The 17,395-nt window shown below is 39.6% G+C and overlaps 1 protein-coding gene across 10 annotated transcripts in view; it reads right to left on the minus strand.

The window, feature by feature from the left end:
- PRDM5 (PR/SET domain 5) overlaps positions 1-16,819 on the minus strand; it is a 96,980-nt gene extending 80,161 nt beyond the window's left edge. For all 10 annotated transcript variants that reach the window (XR_010884363.1, XR_010884366.1, XR_010884364.1 and 7 more), the window contains exons 1-2: positions 16,649-16,819; positions 11,178-11,261 (exon numbers count right to left, since the gene is read on the minus strand). Coding sequence is in view for 6 of the 10 variants with exons in the window: in XM_067297664.1 (XP_067153765.1) it covers positions 11,178-11,261; positions 16,649-16,741 (177 nt within the window). In the remaining 4 variants the exon portion in view is untranslated. The remainder of the gene's footprint in view (positions 1-11,177; positions 11,262-16,648) is intronic.
- Between the last annotated feature and the right edge of the window lie 576 nt (positions 16,820-17,395).

Raw genomic sequence — 17,395 nt, forward strand, 5'->3', positions numbered from 1 at the left:
CCTATCATCCCTCTTTCAGTTTTCCTGAGTTCTCCTCCTTCACATGTTTTGATGCCAGCATTTTACTCCTACAGTCTACCTAGTTCTTTCTCCTCATGCCCTCTTGTCTGTTATCATTCAGTCTGTCTCTCATTCCTTCCCAAGTTTGAAGGTCACCTGCTTCCAATTCCTTTTCCCTTCCTCACAACTCACTATGATTGTCCCATCTTCCTTCTCCAAAATACTGTCCAAGAGTGGACCATTTTCTTCTGTAACGTACATGCGTTCTCCAAGTTGCTCATCAACTTACTGTGCCGTGTTTCTCTTCTACTGACACTTCAGACAATACCAGCAATTACTTTCTGCTAAATATAAGGGATAGGACTTTCTCTGATCTCATACTATTTCAACCACCATTTATTTCCAAGACCAATGAGTTCAGGCTCTTCCTCCTGAGTTTCCATATTCCTGCAATCACCCATTTCCATGTTTGCATCTTTGCAAACAAGATCTTTGACTTGATAATTCTTCATCCTTTACTTTCTTTTTCAGACTTTGTATTCTTCCAGAATAGCTTGTCCTTTGCCCATTATATTCTCTCTCCAAAGAACCCTATTCCCCTCTACTGCCAATTCCCAAATCTAGCTATTTCTATAAAGTTTCACCACCTCCAGAAGCATCTCAGCTTTAACCAACAACCATTACAAACAGCATATGTCCAAATCTGAACTCATCTTTTCCACTATCTTTGTTTGCAGCTTCCCTCTTCTGTAATTATACCAATTTCTCAACCAGCTTCCAAGCCCAACACGAATTAACAGCTCTCTGCCTCTATTGCTATCCCATTACTCTGTCAGTAAAACCTGTTTTTTTCTTCTTTATCACCAAATAGATCTTTTCTTCTTCATCCAAATTCCAAATCCAGTAAATATGCTTTCATTGCTGTTACCTCTTACTGCTCCAGTGACAACCTTATCCTTCCCAGAAACTTATAAACCACTCTTTGAAAACTACATTCCTCATTTCTATTTCAAGTCTTCTATGGTTTTCTGGTCCTTTAGCACTTCATCAGATTCTTTAGATCCAGGACCAATATAATTGTATTTACCTATTCTATATCTCCTATTTTACTGCTCATTAAGACATCTTTCATATATACATCTTCAAAGGGAGTTTAAATATGTAGCCCCAATGAATATCAGTCACTCTTAAACTATGCGTGGCTGAAATTTTACCAGAATATGAGATGATTTCAGCAACAGGAAATTAGCATACTATGTAGGTGAAGGGCTGTAAATTATTTAGCATGGGAAACAAACATATTTGGGTTTTGTCCACTAAGTGAAGAAACCACTTTAAAAAACCACCCTGTAGAACTGAAAAAAGCTGTAAGCATCACAAACTTAACTAATAAGTGAGGCATTCCACACTTTACACTCCAGAACACCAATGGCAGTAGAACCTACCTTTCCAAAGAATATTGACTAATAGTTGTACCACCAGCTGAAGCAAATTGTCCAATATTTCTCTGCTAGCCACTATTTTGAAGAAAGAATTCCACAAACAAGAGATATTATCCTCATATGAGGAACTTCTGGATATCATTACAGATCCACAGCATTTTTAGGACTGTGCCCAAATTTCAGCTTACATAGACAAAATGCAAATACTAGAAATAGAAACTTAGTTTTAACCAAGTCTTTCTTCTCTCTCAAAACACAAAGAAATACCACTGACAAAACATAGCTGCCACTTTTGCCACATAAAAAATGTTTTTTTGTAATAGTATATCTGTTAAATCTCCTCTGAGATAGAGGATACAAAGCTATGAAAGAAGATCACATTGCAGCACTATTATTCCCTATGATTCATTTATATAAGGAACATATTTTCTTTATTTGTCAACAAGAAGTGTCCACTGTAGGTATTTTCTAAGAACTAGGGATTTCCCCTATGAAAGACCAAAATTAGATTGTCATCATGGCTTTGCATTTAAGTTGCTCACATTCTTGCTGTATTTGTTTCTAATAGATGCACTATCACGTTTTCTGTATGACTGCTTAAATTACCTAAACTTTTAAGATACTGATAGAAGGAAAAACTGTATTCCATTACAATAATATCTGATGACAGCATGTTGTTCTCAGATTAAAACAAAAAACTTACCGTAATTCTGCAAATAAAATTCTTCAAAATTTATTACTGTCCTTCCAAGGAAGATGTTCTATCTTAAGAGGGACACATCATGAAAAGCTGCCAATAATTTAAACTTTAAAAGTTTACTTTCAAACACCCGGATTAACCATATACCACAGTGAACAGTGTCAAACCTATATATTTAAATGTAAGTTTTGATCTGGAAATAATATTATCTTACACTATTCCATTTGGAAATAATGCCAAGTCATTACTGGAACTGTTAGTTCCCCTAGGAATACGAGCAAAATGAATGCAATCAAACCATAAAAGAAAGCTCCAAATTCACATAGAAATGCATGCTAATGGTATATTTACCCCCTGAAAAGGCCCATCAAGTATTACAGATGTGCTGCATTGATTACACTGTAATAATCATCTAGTTCTAAATATGCAACCTGCCCAGCAGAACATCACTTTTGGTGATAATGGTTAACAGTGCAGATTAACATCTTTGAGTAACTGAAGTCAAGCTAATGGCTTTGTGATTCAGCAACACCTACCCAAAGCATAGGTTAGAGAGACCCACCATGCAGGTCCTGCAAAGGTTTTCATCAGTTCTTGACTTAGGTTGCAAAGGGAAACAATCAAGATCCTATTATAAAACTGTATGTTCCACAACCTTTCTTTTCATCTATTCTTCTTCATTTGCTTAACCCTGAAGTTTTATCAGAAGAATTTATATTCATCTCAATGCTACACAGTCATCTCAGTTGTGCCTTCTCAGTATCTGCCTACCCATTAAGAGGTATCAATATACAGCAAAGACTTAACACATAAGGAAACTATTGACAAAAAGATACAATAAATCCCTTGAAGACGTGTTATATTTTCTATTGCTTTTTTCACCTCGTAAAGAAATAATGCTACATTAAATACACAGATGTGAAGAATGAAAAGTCACAAAAAATATAGTTAAAAACACTGTACTTAACCTAGACTAGATTGGCAACATTTACCCACTTATTTTCTCACTGGCTGGCTGAATAGGCTTCTGTGAGTTCCCTAAATGCACAGCTGATCTTTGAGCATCATGGTAATGATTCTCAAACTCTAGCAATAAAAAAAAATTTTAAACAAACAAAAAGACCATTTGCTTTGCAAATATATTTCTCAAACTGAAAGCCAGTACAAGGTAATAATGGTGGTTAAATAAGGCTGGGCTGTACATTTTCAGTTTAAAATAAGTGTATCTAAATATCATCCATATCAAATTATTACTACATTGAAATGAAATTTGGAGTATGTCCCAAAGGATGCTCTCTCCAATAACAGTCCACTAGAATCCTTAATCATCTCCTTGCCTTACGGTGTGATCATGTAACAAGAGAATCAGTTCAGTTAGGAAATACACCAACAAATACAAGCTAAAATGCTTAAGCCTGGCTCTGCTTGTAAATCTGTTCAGATATCCAGGGAGACAGGATCAAAGATTTTGTCACTCAGACAGATGTTGGACTGCAGGCACCCACAATTCTGCTAGCCACAGCAACAAGAAATTTTCCCTCTCACATTCATCATCACTGACACTGGAAAACATGAGAAACGTACTCTGTAGCCTCAATATCTCCTCCCAACCATGGCAGTTGCACCAGCTATAAAGCAAGGAAGAATACAAGATTAATGCGTAAGATACTGCAACTTACCTCTCTACCCCACAGAGCTAGGATGCAGCAAGTAGGTTTCTGGAGCAGCACAGCCAATTCTACATCTTAAATCAGCTAAGGTTTCCTGGCTTTTTTGTTTCAGAAAATCTTCTTTTACAAGGATGCACGTTACCACTTACCCCACACAAGGCCTGGAGAACTAAGCAAGAGTCATTCTGCAAGAAAACTTCCAGTCCTCTCCCAAGGGACTCCTTTCCAATCGCTCAACTGCTCCATCAGGAATCTTCAGGACAACCTGCCCACCACAACTATTGCTGGCAGGAAATTGCAGAAAACGAAGAATACTTTTGTGTATCACACCCTAAAGTAAAAAACCTTTAAGGAAGCTTTTCTTAAAGCATCTGCAAGCCAATTATTGCATTTTCCCCAAATATCAATCTGAATTGTTATAAATTTTTATAAATAGCTTTAAAATACTTAAAGACAGAAGATTTTTACAGGATTGAAGTTCCCTGATAACTTTGTGAAGTGGGATCAATTTTATAATGCTAGTGAACATATTTCTATTTAAAAACTGTGAAATTTGAACATCCCACCTGTCTACATGACTAATTCAAAGCTTGAATGTTATTTTCCCATTTTCTATACAGTTGTTATTGCCTAAACTCAGAAAAATCATTCAGCTGGCTTGAGGTGCATTTTTTTAAAACAAGCAAGCTACAGTGATTAATCCAGAAAGGATTTTTTAAGTTATTTCAACAATGCCTGAACTCAGCACAGAACTATTTCAAATTGGTTTTCTAAGACAAAACTAGAAATGCTCTTAAGTCTCATGAGACCCCTGCTAAACATTTAATGATTTAATTATCCACATAAATAAACCAAGACCTAGAAGGATTGTATGATGGTCTATGGTTAACATGGGAAATAAATGAAAGAGCTAGAAATGGAGCTCAAAGTCTACCCACAACTAGATCATATCATAGCACAAGATTTTAGGTTTCTTTAAACCAGGAGACAGGACCTCATCCCTATTTCTCTAAATAAAAGGGCAAATCCACAAAAGTTGAGGCTGTCTGTTGCCATTCAGCAGAAAGCACATACTATACTAGTCTAGTCCCAAGGCCCTTTGGATCATCGTGGCAGAGATACTTCCGTAGCTTCAGTAATCAAGGGGGATGAGTTGGAGTGTTTGCAGCCAGGGACTGATGTGACTAGAAATGCACTGTCACCTTTGATTTCCCAGGCCAAATAATTAAGTAGCAATTCACTTCAGATTTAAGTATAGGCAGCCTTTGGCATGAACCTAGAACAAGGCTCAAATCCATGCCTGAGAATCCATAGCAAGACATTTCCAGTATTTGGTCAACCACTACAATTCAACAGCTAAAATGCATACAGATATCCAAAGCATGCACCAGAACACCTCAAATTGAGTGCACCTTAGAGTTATCTTACTGAGACTTAACACAAAAGGTATTCTGGGACTGTTCAGCCTGGAGAAGAGAAGGCTCAGGGTGGATCTTATCAATGTTTACAAATATCTTATGGGAGGGTGTAAAGAGGATGGAGCCAAGCTCTTCTTCAGTGGTGTCCAGTAACAGGACGAGACACAATGGACTCAAATTGAAACGCAGGAAATTCCATCTGGACATCAGAAAACACTTCTTCACTGTGAGGGTGGTTGAACTCTGTAACAGGTTGCCCAGAGAGGTTGTGGAGTCTCCATCCTTGGAGATACTCAAAAACCAACTGGACACGGTCCTGGGCAACCTACTGTAGCTGACCCTGCTTGAACAGGGGGTTGGACCAGATGATCTCCAGAGGTCCCTGCCAACCCCAACTATTATGTGATTCTGTGGTGTTACTGACTTAACTTAGCCAAATATCTATACAGTAAGATAAAACACCTGACATTCACTGTTATCTCCCCGCAAAGGAAGTTTTGCCTCAAGATCAACCAGGATATCACTGAATTATGCCACACTTTAACAAATGCCATATCACTGTAATAGGGGAAAAAAAGAGCCCCTAGCCACTGTATAAGCTACCAGATGAAACTCTACAGAGGTCTAAATAATGCATAATGCAATACCCATCAACAGCATGCATTACTTCATTTACTAGCCTTTTACCCTGCAATAAAATTGTCTCCAGATTTTCAAAATACCTCCAAAGCTGTCATGTATTTTGGTATGCTACTTAAAAATGCTCGTGAGTGCAATTGCAAACACTCTGCCATGCACACCTGGCAAGAGAAGAAGAAAGAAAAAAAAGCTTCACTGAAAATGAGCAGATGGTTATCTTTGCTGAAGGCAGTAAACACACTGCTTGCTCTCTGGAATCCATTTTCTAAACATTTATAAATCTAAATAATAATGTTCATTCAAACAACCATGTAAAGAAAAGCACTGTTTTCTGCATTCCAATTTTTTTGATTAGCTGAAAACATCATTTTTATTGTTAATACTATAAAACAACTAGATGCAATATTTCCGCATCCTGAATTTCACAGACCTCCCTCAGAGTTCACTGCAGAACATTTTAATATTGCTGCAGAAGATATTAAAATAACACTTGAAAAATGAGACAGAGAGGACAACTTCCACTTTTCTTCAGCTAAAATACAGAGCAACAGTTATTTGTATTAATGAAGCTAACTAGTACATGACGGTATTTGACCCTTTTAGAGACAGAATCGTTCAGAAAGCTCATTCTTAAAACTTGTGCAAATATTTTGTAGAGCTTTCACAAGAAGGATTGACCTCCACATTCACTGTGAAAGATACCCATATCTCCATAAACAAATTGTGTTTGATCTTCTATAACAAGTTCAAATTAGAATACTAGCACCTCAACCTATCAGCACGCACTTTTTAATATCTTGAAGAAACCACATAACCGAAGATGTGAGGCTAACATTCTCCATCACCTTCAGAAGTAATTTCTTTCAAGTCCTAAAGATATCATCAGGACCAAAAGATCATTGTTGTGTTCCTTTCAATGGCCAAAAGTCACTAAAGCTAACACAAAATCATAGGCTTAACATGAATAAAGATGACTAAATCAAGCTTTAAAATAGTTCATCAGTAGAACTTAGCTACATAAACTGTGATGAGAAATATTAATTACTACTCTGGACACCCATACATTCCCACTGGGAGGTACTTTAACTAGGAAGCAAACTTGCAACTGAGACAGGGGAAAGCCACTGGAAATTCCACCATCAATATCTAAGTGTATGTTTGCCAAAGTTGTTTTAAAAGCAACTTGCTTTCAAATGCATCCAGATGCACTTGTCTGAGAAATGAGAAAAAATTTTTGAAAATTAAACAAAGATCTACACAAAAGTATTAAAAACAAACAATTTTAAATGTAAATATAACCTAAAGGGTAAGGACCGCTAAGCTAATCTTCATTTAGAAAAAATAAAGACTACTTTGCTAATGTAATATCAGAAATTTGGTGCTTAATCTTCAGAATAAACACATAAAATTCTTCAAATTAACATTTTCTTTATCATGAAATATAGGACATACTTCAGCTCAATGTCTTGTATGTAAAAGCCTTCCTATACCAGAACCACATATTTTACTAGCAAGGTCCCCTCCAAAAAACCCCAGCAACAACACAAAAACTCCATTAATGTAAAATGCTTGATTTCTCATACCCCAGTCTTACATGTAAGGGCTCTGATCTAAAGCTGGCCGAAGCCAACACTAGGCTTTCCACCGACTTCGCTGGTTTTCAGGGAGGTTTGTATAACTGAAAACAATTGTCACTGCAAAAATATTGAGCATTAAGTAGTAGAAACATAACTTCATTTCATTTTCTAATATAAATAAACGCGAGCATTATCTTCCATAGAAAGACTGATTTCTAGCGTGTTTCTGTTCTTCTCATATTTAATTTATAGCAATGAAGAAAACACAACCTTGGCAGATAGACAGAAACCACACCTGAAATATGCAACATTCAGTGTTACACAGCGTAGCGTGTGCCATCTTATCCTGGCCAACATTTCTTCGTGGTATAACAAGGTATTTGAACAAGGACCAAGTCTTTCCAGTCCTCCTCATTTTAACATTTGCCAAAGTCATCACTAGAAGTATATGCTTGCTGCAATCCAATAGTATTGAAATTAATGCCACTTTCTTGGTTTGGGACAATAAAGAAAAATTCAACACATATCTTCCCTTCACAGCCTGAAGAAAACAATAAATCTTAGCAGCCTCCAGAGGCAAAAACTTCTGTGAAATTTAATGCCTAAGGAATATTCTGTTCTTGCCTCAAAGCACTTGCTCTTCCTTCAAATACACATAAATTTAAAATTGCTAGCCCAAGTATAATACTAATACAGATTAACAAGGCAGTATTTAGTCGAGGTACTTGTGGGACACTAAAAATCAAGAACAAACTCTCAAATCATCACCAGAACTAGCTGCACGCTTAACATTAAACACCCAATTCAGTCCATCAGATAACAGTGACAAAAAAAAGAGAGAAACCCAAAGTCAGTCGGACATTTTGCTGGCTTTTTAAATTATTATTCCTGATTATATTGTAACCGAAGTTTTTTTCATTCACATCACTTGCAAATATAAAATTTAAGCAGGTAACTCTTTACAAAGACAACAGCAAGATCAAGGATGCTTTTGTTTCAATCCTCTAGAGTCTCTTGAATTAGCAAGTGTAAACCTTTGATGCCTTCAAAACTATGCAAGTTATAAGCAGACTAATGGCATTCTGCTACATTTAATTTAATCACAAACTCTAACGTTCTCAGAACTTTATTTAACAAAATCACTGGACACAAATAAACCTCGTAAAACTGCTTCTAAGTTACATGTTTTCCACAAGACCAAAAAAATCGTAATGGATACAATTCTGTCTCAGTATAACCTCTTAAAGATGCCAGCTCACAGTGCTGGTCTCAGAGAAAAAGGAATAGTTTGATAACAAAAGACCACATCACAGACCACTAGCTACTCTGTACAACTAGAAATGCATGTGGCAAATTTCCTTACAGAAGACTGTTCCAAAAAATTGAAGCTGAGATCGTAGGCATCACATGCCAAGAATATATTGTTCCATCAATGTTCATTCTTACTTGACCCATGAAAATGTAAAACCTCTACTTCTTAGCCTTCTTTCTAAAGGTGTCCTCTCTGAAAATGAACATTTTTGACTGCCATCAGACAGTGAGATCAGGCTTTACTGTACCTTCATCCAATAGTCATCAAAATAGTTATTTTTAATATATTTGGTACAGCTGAATACGCACAAACTTGGCTAGTTGCTATGACTGCCTCCCACAGTCTCTGGAATAATCACTCACTTGGACTGTTCAACTTCTTTTTACCTCCTGCATTCCTGGTCTCGATTTTCAACCTAAGACTACTCTCAGCATGATTTAAATTACATTATAAAGACTGTGTTCAGATCAACTTCAGTAAACATGAAGAAGTTGGGTTCAAACATTCAGGAAGTTGTAAAATTTGGTATGCAGGAATCTTTTCAAGGCTCTCAAAACTAGGTTACAATAAGATATTATGAAAAGGTCTTAGAACAGCTCATAAAAAAATAATTTTCTGGTTTGCTGTTGATGGGGTCACATTAGTGTCAACAGTAAATACGTGTATTTGACTTTTATTTTCTGCCGTATAAAGAACAGACAAATTCCATTTAATCATCAGCAATGAGGCATTTGGAAAATCATATGGCTTTCCTAGCAACATAAATTAAAAGACCTTCTCAGTGCTATAATCCACCCACCACCCATCCTAAAATCCTTGTTCTAATATTTTATTATTAACTATCCTAGTTCAAATATTTTATTGATTTAAAATAACCTGCAGAAGCCTCATGAAAAGGAAAGTGAGCCAGGGCATACTAACATGTACTGTATTCTGCAAACATTCATAAAAAAAGCACATTGTATCATTTTGTTTTCAGCTGAGAACAAAGACAATGAAACAAGTTTCTCTGAGTATGTAACTAAAGTAGACAGCGAAAGGACAAGTCCGCACCTCCTTTGTGGGAGTGGACATTTTGGGCACACCCCTCAGATTAGAAAGAAAAAAAGGCAAAATGAAAAAGGAGCGATTGATTCAAAGGGAAGGGGGGAAAAAAAGGAGCAAAGATTCATAGACTTGAGTAAACAATCATCTAGGAATATTCTGTACACCATTACTGGATTTAAATTGAGTTTGGGTTTAATGACATGGGCTTTTAACATTCTTTCACAAATCGTTCCACTATGTAGAATCTATTTTTAGCTGTGCTAAGACCATGTCAATATTGTGCTCTCTTTATAAGCAGTTCAGTGATGTTAATGCTAGAGGTTTTTTCAAATAAACATTTCTCTTGTAATAAAGATACAGATAGTGCTTTAAGAAAGAAGTAAAATACAAGCCTTTTTGCACAGTGCCACACAACTTACATTTCAGTCACCTTTTCACCTCTAACCTCAGAAAGTGGAAGGAGTGGGAATTGAGTCTCCTGCTCTCAGTAAAAAACAGGAGTAAATATGCTTTTGATGGAAACTGTCTGAAAAAAGAATAAACGCTACAGGGAATTCTGTTCACAGAACTACAGCAGAAAAGAAAGGTTGGAAAGACAGAATAGAAGCACTAAAAATCAGGTGTTTAGAAGAAGTTGCAAAGTTTTCTTATTGCAAGTATTTTTCAGTCAGGACGTCATCTCTTCAACTGGTAAATGCAGACAGAATTTTGCTATAGGTAAACACGGCTATGACAGAGAAATTGGCATGGGTTAAGGTCCTGATTACAAGGTCTAGCACATGAACTGCTGTTTCTGTCCAACACATATGAGAGTTTTAGAACAGTCCTGAAATTCCCTATGCCTTCATCTGCTCAGAGCACCAGCTTTTTATTCTGCTAAAGAATCTTACACCTATTCACTGCATTATGAATGTTATAAGAATGTAAAAATTTCGCTTATACAACTGTTAAACCCTTGCACAAGTGTCACAGCAGGGAATGTTCTATTTTATAGTTGGGGGAACCTATGATCTGACATCTGTCAGTCACCATAAATGAGTATCTCAGTAACATCAATAATTATCTTTCTGTATTAAAATTTTAATCATTTTAACTATTTTCATATGTTCACTATCTTTTCATAACGTTAGTATATTTTTTTATTTTTCTCAACTTGATGTTTTTCACACTTCATTGCTTAGAAACTATCATTTGTTATTTCTTTACCCTTTTAAAGAAGTCAGTTTACCCTCAAAAAAACATACTCTGAAATGACCAATAAGTACAAAATCTAGCTACAGTTCCTTTAGCTATGAAAAAAGGATTTATTATAGTAATGACTTAATTCTGGGAAAACTTTTTACTAGGTGTGATGTCACTTTGGACTACTCACCTCCCACATGAGCCTGCAGTCTGTTTTCTCATCCAGTTCCTGAGGCATTCGCTTCTCCCCTGCAAAGGGGCCAAATTTTTCACCCTATGGAATGATTAGAAAAGAGAATAAATTGAATGATTATAAAATAGAATGAGCTAGTGAAGAAGGCAAGTGATATACCAAACTACAGCAAAGGTATCAATTTTAGCTTCAAATGGAAAAGAACAATTTTCTTGTCTTACTCCTGTCTTCCAAAAAGGTGCACACCCTTGAGGATTCAACTTCAAGTTCAGGCACCACTTTTCAAATTTGTTTACTTTTTGACCTATAAACAGTTATAGGCAGCAGTATATAGCAACATGATTTTCGTAAGGCTTTCCAATTCTTTTCATTGCCTTGCGCATCTCTTAGAATCGCACCGTTCTGCTACATATTTATTTTCCTTGTGGCAAACAGCATTTTTCTTTATTTTAAATAAGGCTGAAATTTACAAATCAAATTTCCTGCGTCTTCTTGCAAGTTTTTCAGGAGGCATTTTGCAATAGCCATCCTACTAAAATGTAAAGTATTTGGCAACCACAAAGTTTACATTAGATTTACTTGAAAGATTCTTTGCAACACTATTTTTTGAAGTGCCACAAATCAAAACACTGAATAGCTTCGAGGTTTTGAACATACTGAGAGATTCATTTAAAAAAGCAGGGAGTATGCACGTGTCTATGAATTAATCAAACCTTCATAAACAAAATTAAAATGTTATACCACCTGCTAGTCATAACACATGCTGTGAAAGCATCCATTGATATGGTCTTCCAAAAGCTTGGTTTTCTGGGGGTGTTTCCTTCACAGACATCACATTAGCAGCAGGCTGAATTAATTAATTAGGACTTTCTTCTTACATAGGCCTAACTTTTTTCTCTCTGTGTCTTTACCTGCAGTGACAAACCCTACAAACTGAAATGCAGAATGCTATTTTCCTTTAGGCAGCAATCAGATTGAAAAACTCTACGCACTTGACGGCATTACAGATTATAACTATATGATAAAAATTAGGGTTTTTCTTTCCAAATATAGTATTTTGGCTAATAAAAATATCGACCTTGTCTACATGTCCATTCCCCCAGGCACACTCCATATCCCAGAAGCAGCCTGCTATACAGTCTCCCAGTTCCCTAGTGTTAACAAATTGCCTCTTGGTAGAGGAGAGAGGAAGAAGGGGAATGGAAAACTTCCAGGATGATTCCTCTTAGAGACAATCAAGCAAATAAAAAATCCTGGTATTTAAAACTAAACCTGAAGTATGCAAGAGGTAATAAACAAAAGAAAAGAAAATTGGAATTGTACAAGGAGGTAAAAACTCAGGACCAACTTTTTTAAATGTGCACAAGGAATACTGCATTGAAAAGACCAGCAAAAAAGAAGGCAGAAAGACAAGAACAGCAGAAGACAACAACTGGAGCCTGGAGTAGCAATGGAGATGCAAAAGTAGGCAAACAGCAACAATGAAACCTGGCACTGTGGGGCTTCATGTCCCTCACTTCTCACTGATCTCCATACCAAATTTCATCATTTTGCTAATCAAATGAGACAAAGTTTTCTCTCCTGCCAGCTCCACAAAGCCTGGGATTTGATATCCAAACTGAAATTTCCTCCTTCTTTCATCTCATTGATAACAAAGGTGAAACTAGGCCAACGCAATTAAGTGTTTGCAGCTCTCAGTGTTCTCAGCTTATACTGAGAACCAGCAAACACACTGCTATCTAATAGGGGCCACGCAGACATTACATTGGAGACGATTTGTCACACAGTTTGCTTAGGTTAAGGTTGAGGAGTAGACGAGGTGGTGGCACAGAAGTTCTCCCCTGGAAATGAATGGCCCTATCTAGCTGCAGTAAAGGGTAGGTATGCCAGTTCCCAAAGAGCTCTTCTCCCCCTTCTGGGGAAGGGGAGACAGCAAAGACACCTCCTGCCAGGCTGAACTGGCTTCTTCCATTCACTTGAAAAGCACAAAGTAGTTTTGGTGCAACAAGGAAAGCAGCTCACTGCAACTGCTGAGCTCTAAGGGAGGGTGTAATTACATCTGCAGAACCTCTCATTACTCACAGCAATTACCAAGAAGAAAAGAAACTTGTTTCACTATAATCTAGATTAGCTCTGTAGAAAGAAAAAAACTCTATGAAGTTAATACAGAAATCATTTGAAGACATAATGAATAAGGAACCTGAAAAAGCTAGTCTCCCATAGTTGCTTTTTTAACAGCAGAACAACACTTTTTCAGTGGGTACAAAGAGGTGAATTATCTTCCTGAAGTACTTCGAAGGTTTCCACAATCCTCACCTCAGTAATACTTTCATCCTTACAATCCAAAGGATCCCCAGATACCTTACAAAGCATCTACAAGATTAACTTTACCCATCACTGAAGCACATATCACCTCTGAGCAAAACACAACAACAGCTTAATAGTGCATACTGACTCAAAACAAGAAATACCATGTTATTCCTACCCTGACTGCTCCAAACCAATAAATTTCTACTGCAATATGTTTAAGACCCTCTAGAAGTTCAAAACAATGGCAAAAGCAAATGGCAAGACATCCACCTCCAATGAGAAGTGATTGTAACACCAAGAGTAGGTGATTCAGACTTGCAAACATTTTTTAAAGCTTGTCAAATTTGAATAGAAAACAGAAATTAGAGACCACTAAACCTCATGTCTTGCAACACAAAGGTCCACGGTGATAGGTGTATAAGTCTATTCATTTAGCCTTTCAGAGGACTTTCTTCAGATCTACATATGCATTTACTAGTCCTAGTTAATAGACACGCTGTCATACACCAACACATATTGATCAAACCACACTAAGACTTCACTTTTCTCTAAAATCAATAAAACTGAGGTATGCAACCTAGTCTAGAGTCAACAACAAAAATTATTCAAGATACAAAGGACACATCACTCAAACGTCAAAAAAGCTGCTTTCAAGAGCTGCTTTCAAGAAAGCAGCAGTGACTAATCTTGTTCCAGTCCCAGCAAACATGGAAGAATGTAGTAGCTCTCTCTGATAATTATACCAGGAGTCTTATGATACTGGTGCTGTAACCAAAGGCCAGCTGTTAAAGAAAAGAAATTACACAAGAATCACAGCTTTTGTTAAGGTAACAAAACAGAGAAGTTTCCACCTTTTATGATTACAGACAAAAGCTTGAAAACATGGCATAATGCCTGAAGGCACAAAAGCAGATGGCAGACAACAGCAGTTCAAAACATATGATTAACAAAACTTTGCTAATATCGTAATCTTCAGAGGCCTACTTCATGATTCCTTAACGTTTGGAGAGTTGTTACTGCAATTCCTGATTATAAGATTATCTGAAATCTTTTACTTTCAATAAAGACAATTGCAGTTGTGTGTTAACAATAGAGAGAAAATGGTGCAGTATTTGCTACTCAGGAACATAGATCTTATTTCACAATTAGTGTCATATTCAACATCTTCTCCCAACCCAAGCTCCAAGGAATTATTTAACAGTGTAGTAGTGCTGCTTCACTACTGGACAGGAGGAAATGGTGAGAGCACTTCAGATTTGATTTTAATTTTCACAGGAAAGAGCAGCACAGAGTCTATTTATAACCAATGTGTCAACTGTGTTATTTACACATCCATCATTCTTTGAACAGCTGTGGTCCCATACAATGCTTATGCCTCCAAGTGTTTTCAGGAAAACCTGTTCCAACCAGGGCCCAGTTCCCCCACAGCAATGCAAGAACTGGTTCCTCATCCTACTGAGAGTAAAGTCTGCCTGTCGGTCACATACTTCTGACCAGGGCGCTGTATAACGAAATTGTCTGCGCTACCAGGACAGAGGATTCACTCCCAAACAAAAGCCAAGTCCATAACAGACACTGTCACTACATACTCCTAATAGGGACAAACCTCATAATTACAACTGCCTCTGCCTTTCCCTTCTATGTCCCAAATGCATTCCAGGTTATACTTGCAACATCACAGTTTTACTGGGATATCCTGTATGAGGAGCTCACAGGTAGATTTCTTCTCTCACATCCTTGACCAAAGAGCTATGCTGGCCAAAGCTGACAGCATATACCTTGCCCATACATAAATATAGTTCAAAAGCATCATTAGGTGACATCTGCAGCACAGAAGAACTCAGGCAAGAATAAATAGGCTCTATTTTTCCTTGTGCACAGCTCTAAAAGTTCAATTTACAACAATATAAAGGAAGGGAGACTCAGATTCTGAAATCTGCATTGACATTCAGAATTGATATTAGTATGCAGGTGACGATTCCAGTGAGCTTTACTCTGTTTTGGAGAGCCCGGGAATTAACGCATGCTAGTAGTCTAAAATCATCTCCGATGTGTGAACTCCCAAAGTTTTCAAATAAAAGTTCTGAACCTCAGTGGAGGAAATTTAAGCCAACTGATAATAAGCCTGGCTTTCTCCTCTCCCATTAACTCCCAGGCTCCTTAAAGGTGAGATGCCCCAAAAGCAAGGTATCTTAGCCTTGTGGATGAAACGACATCACAATTACAAGGCAGCCCTCTGAAACCAGTCAGAGCCAAAAGTGGGACAAGGATGCAAAGCAAAATATATAAAACAACTAGAGGTTTATATTAATGCAGAAGAATTTAAGGTATGCCTTTAGCTGTTTGAGTAAGCTGCTCAAACAAGCTGCCTGAATAATTATAAGTAACTGGAATTTTAGATAATCAAGAGATTTTCAATTCAATTAGAAAGTGTCAAGGGACATAACTTGTTTGGAGCAAGAGAGATTTACAGATAATTGCAGTTCAGCGGCATCACCTCTTTCACAGGCCCGGTTTTACTATCCGGAAACGATGAATTAAATCGCCCACCCTGTCATGCTCTAGGAGCGGCCAAGTGACAGCAGCCTGCGAGGGACAGACGGGTAACTGCACCGCAGAGGTGCATTTTGGTCTGCAGCACGGCGAGAATCAGGAAGGCAGCCCTACCCAGAGGAGCTTTTCCCCCTCAAAACAAAGCAAGAAACACGGATAAAACTAAAAATGAAAGAACGGGGGGGAGGGGGGGAGCCCCAGAGACACAATCTCCACCCGCCCCACGGGGCGCTGGGCGGCGCGGCCGGGCCTGCGGGCGGTGGCGCAGCGGCCCGCTGCCCCCCCACCGCCCCCATGCCCCTTCGCCGCCCCGGCCCGACGCCGGGAGGCTCCGTTTGATCCGGGAAGGGTGGCGGGCGGTGCCTCCCCCGAGGAGAGGGAGACCGGCCGGGCGGACGGAAGCGGAGGCAGCGCCGACAAAGCGGGGCTGAAGAGAAGTTTGAGCGCGGCCGCCGGCGAGGGGCGAAGGAGCCGCCCCACTCTCCTGTGATACGTGGCAGCGGCTCCCCGCCGCGCAGCGCCGGGCCGGGCCGGGCGGCCCTGGCCCCGCTCGCCCAACGGCCGAGCGCGCGGCGCGGCGGCGGGGGAGGGGGGCGGTCACCCACCTTTTTCACTCTCCGGGCCGTATAGAGCCCCATCCCGTCCTGCACTTTTGACGACTTCAGGGAAAACCTGTCCGGCACGTACATGCCCAGCATTTTCCACTGACTCAGGGCCGCTGCCTGCTACCGGGAAGAAAGATTACTGGGGACTTCCATTGCACCGGGAGCGAGCGAGGCAGGGGGGAGGCAGGAAGAGGGGCTGGCTGCGGGGCTTTCCCTGCTCCTGAGGAGGAGGGGAGGAGCCAGGCAGCCTGCGAGGTGCCCGCCACGGCCGGCGGTGGGGGGCTGCGCCGCCCAGGGCGGGCGGCCGGGCCGGGGCGGCTGCAGGGGGCGCTCGAGCCCCGCGGGGCAGCGACCGTTAGCGGCGGTTGCAAGGGGGGGAAGGGCAGAGCGGGGCTGAGCGTTCGAGGGGCACGCGAGCCCCGCGGGGCAGCGACCGTTAGCGGCGGTTGCAGTGGGGGCGGGGCGGGGCTGAGCGTTCGAGGGCCGCGCGCCTGAGGGCGGTTGGGCGGCCGTTTCGTGCGACGCTGGGTTTAAACTGCTGCGGGCGATGTTGCTGTGAGCATCGTGAGTAAAATAGAAGCCCTTTAAGGCGTCCGCTGCCGAGGGTGTTGAGGTCTGGTGCTGAAGACGAACCACGGGTACTAGAAGGGGCGGCCTCTCGTTGTGTCTGTTGCCACTGAACTAAGAAGCAGTGCACTGTGGAGAGGGGAGAAGAGGAGCAGGAGAGCGCTTTCCTCACCCATGAAT

The sequence above is a fragment of the Apteryx mantelli genome, chromosome 5 (genome assembly GCF_036417845.1).
Source record: "Apteryx mantelli isolate bAptMan1 chromosome 5, bAptMan1.hap1, whole genome shotgun sequence".
Taxonomy (NCBI): domain Eukaryota; kingdom Metazoa; phylum Chordata; class Aves; order Apterygiformes; family Apterygidae; genus Apteryx; species Apteryx mantelli.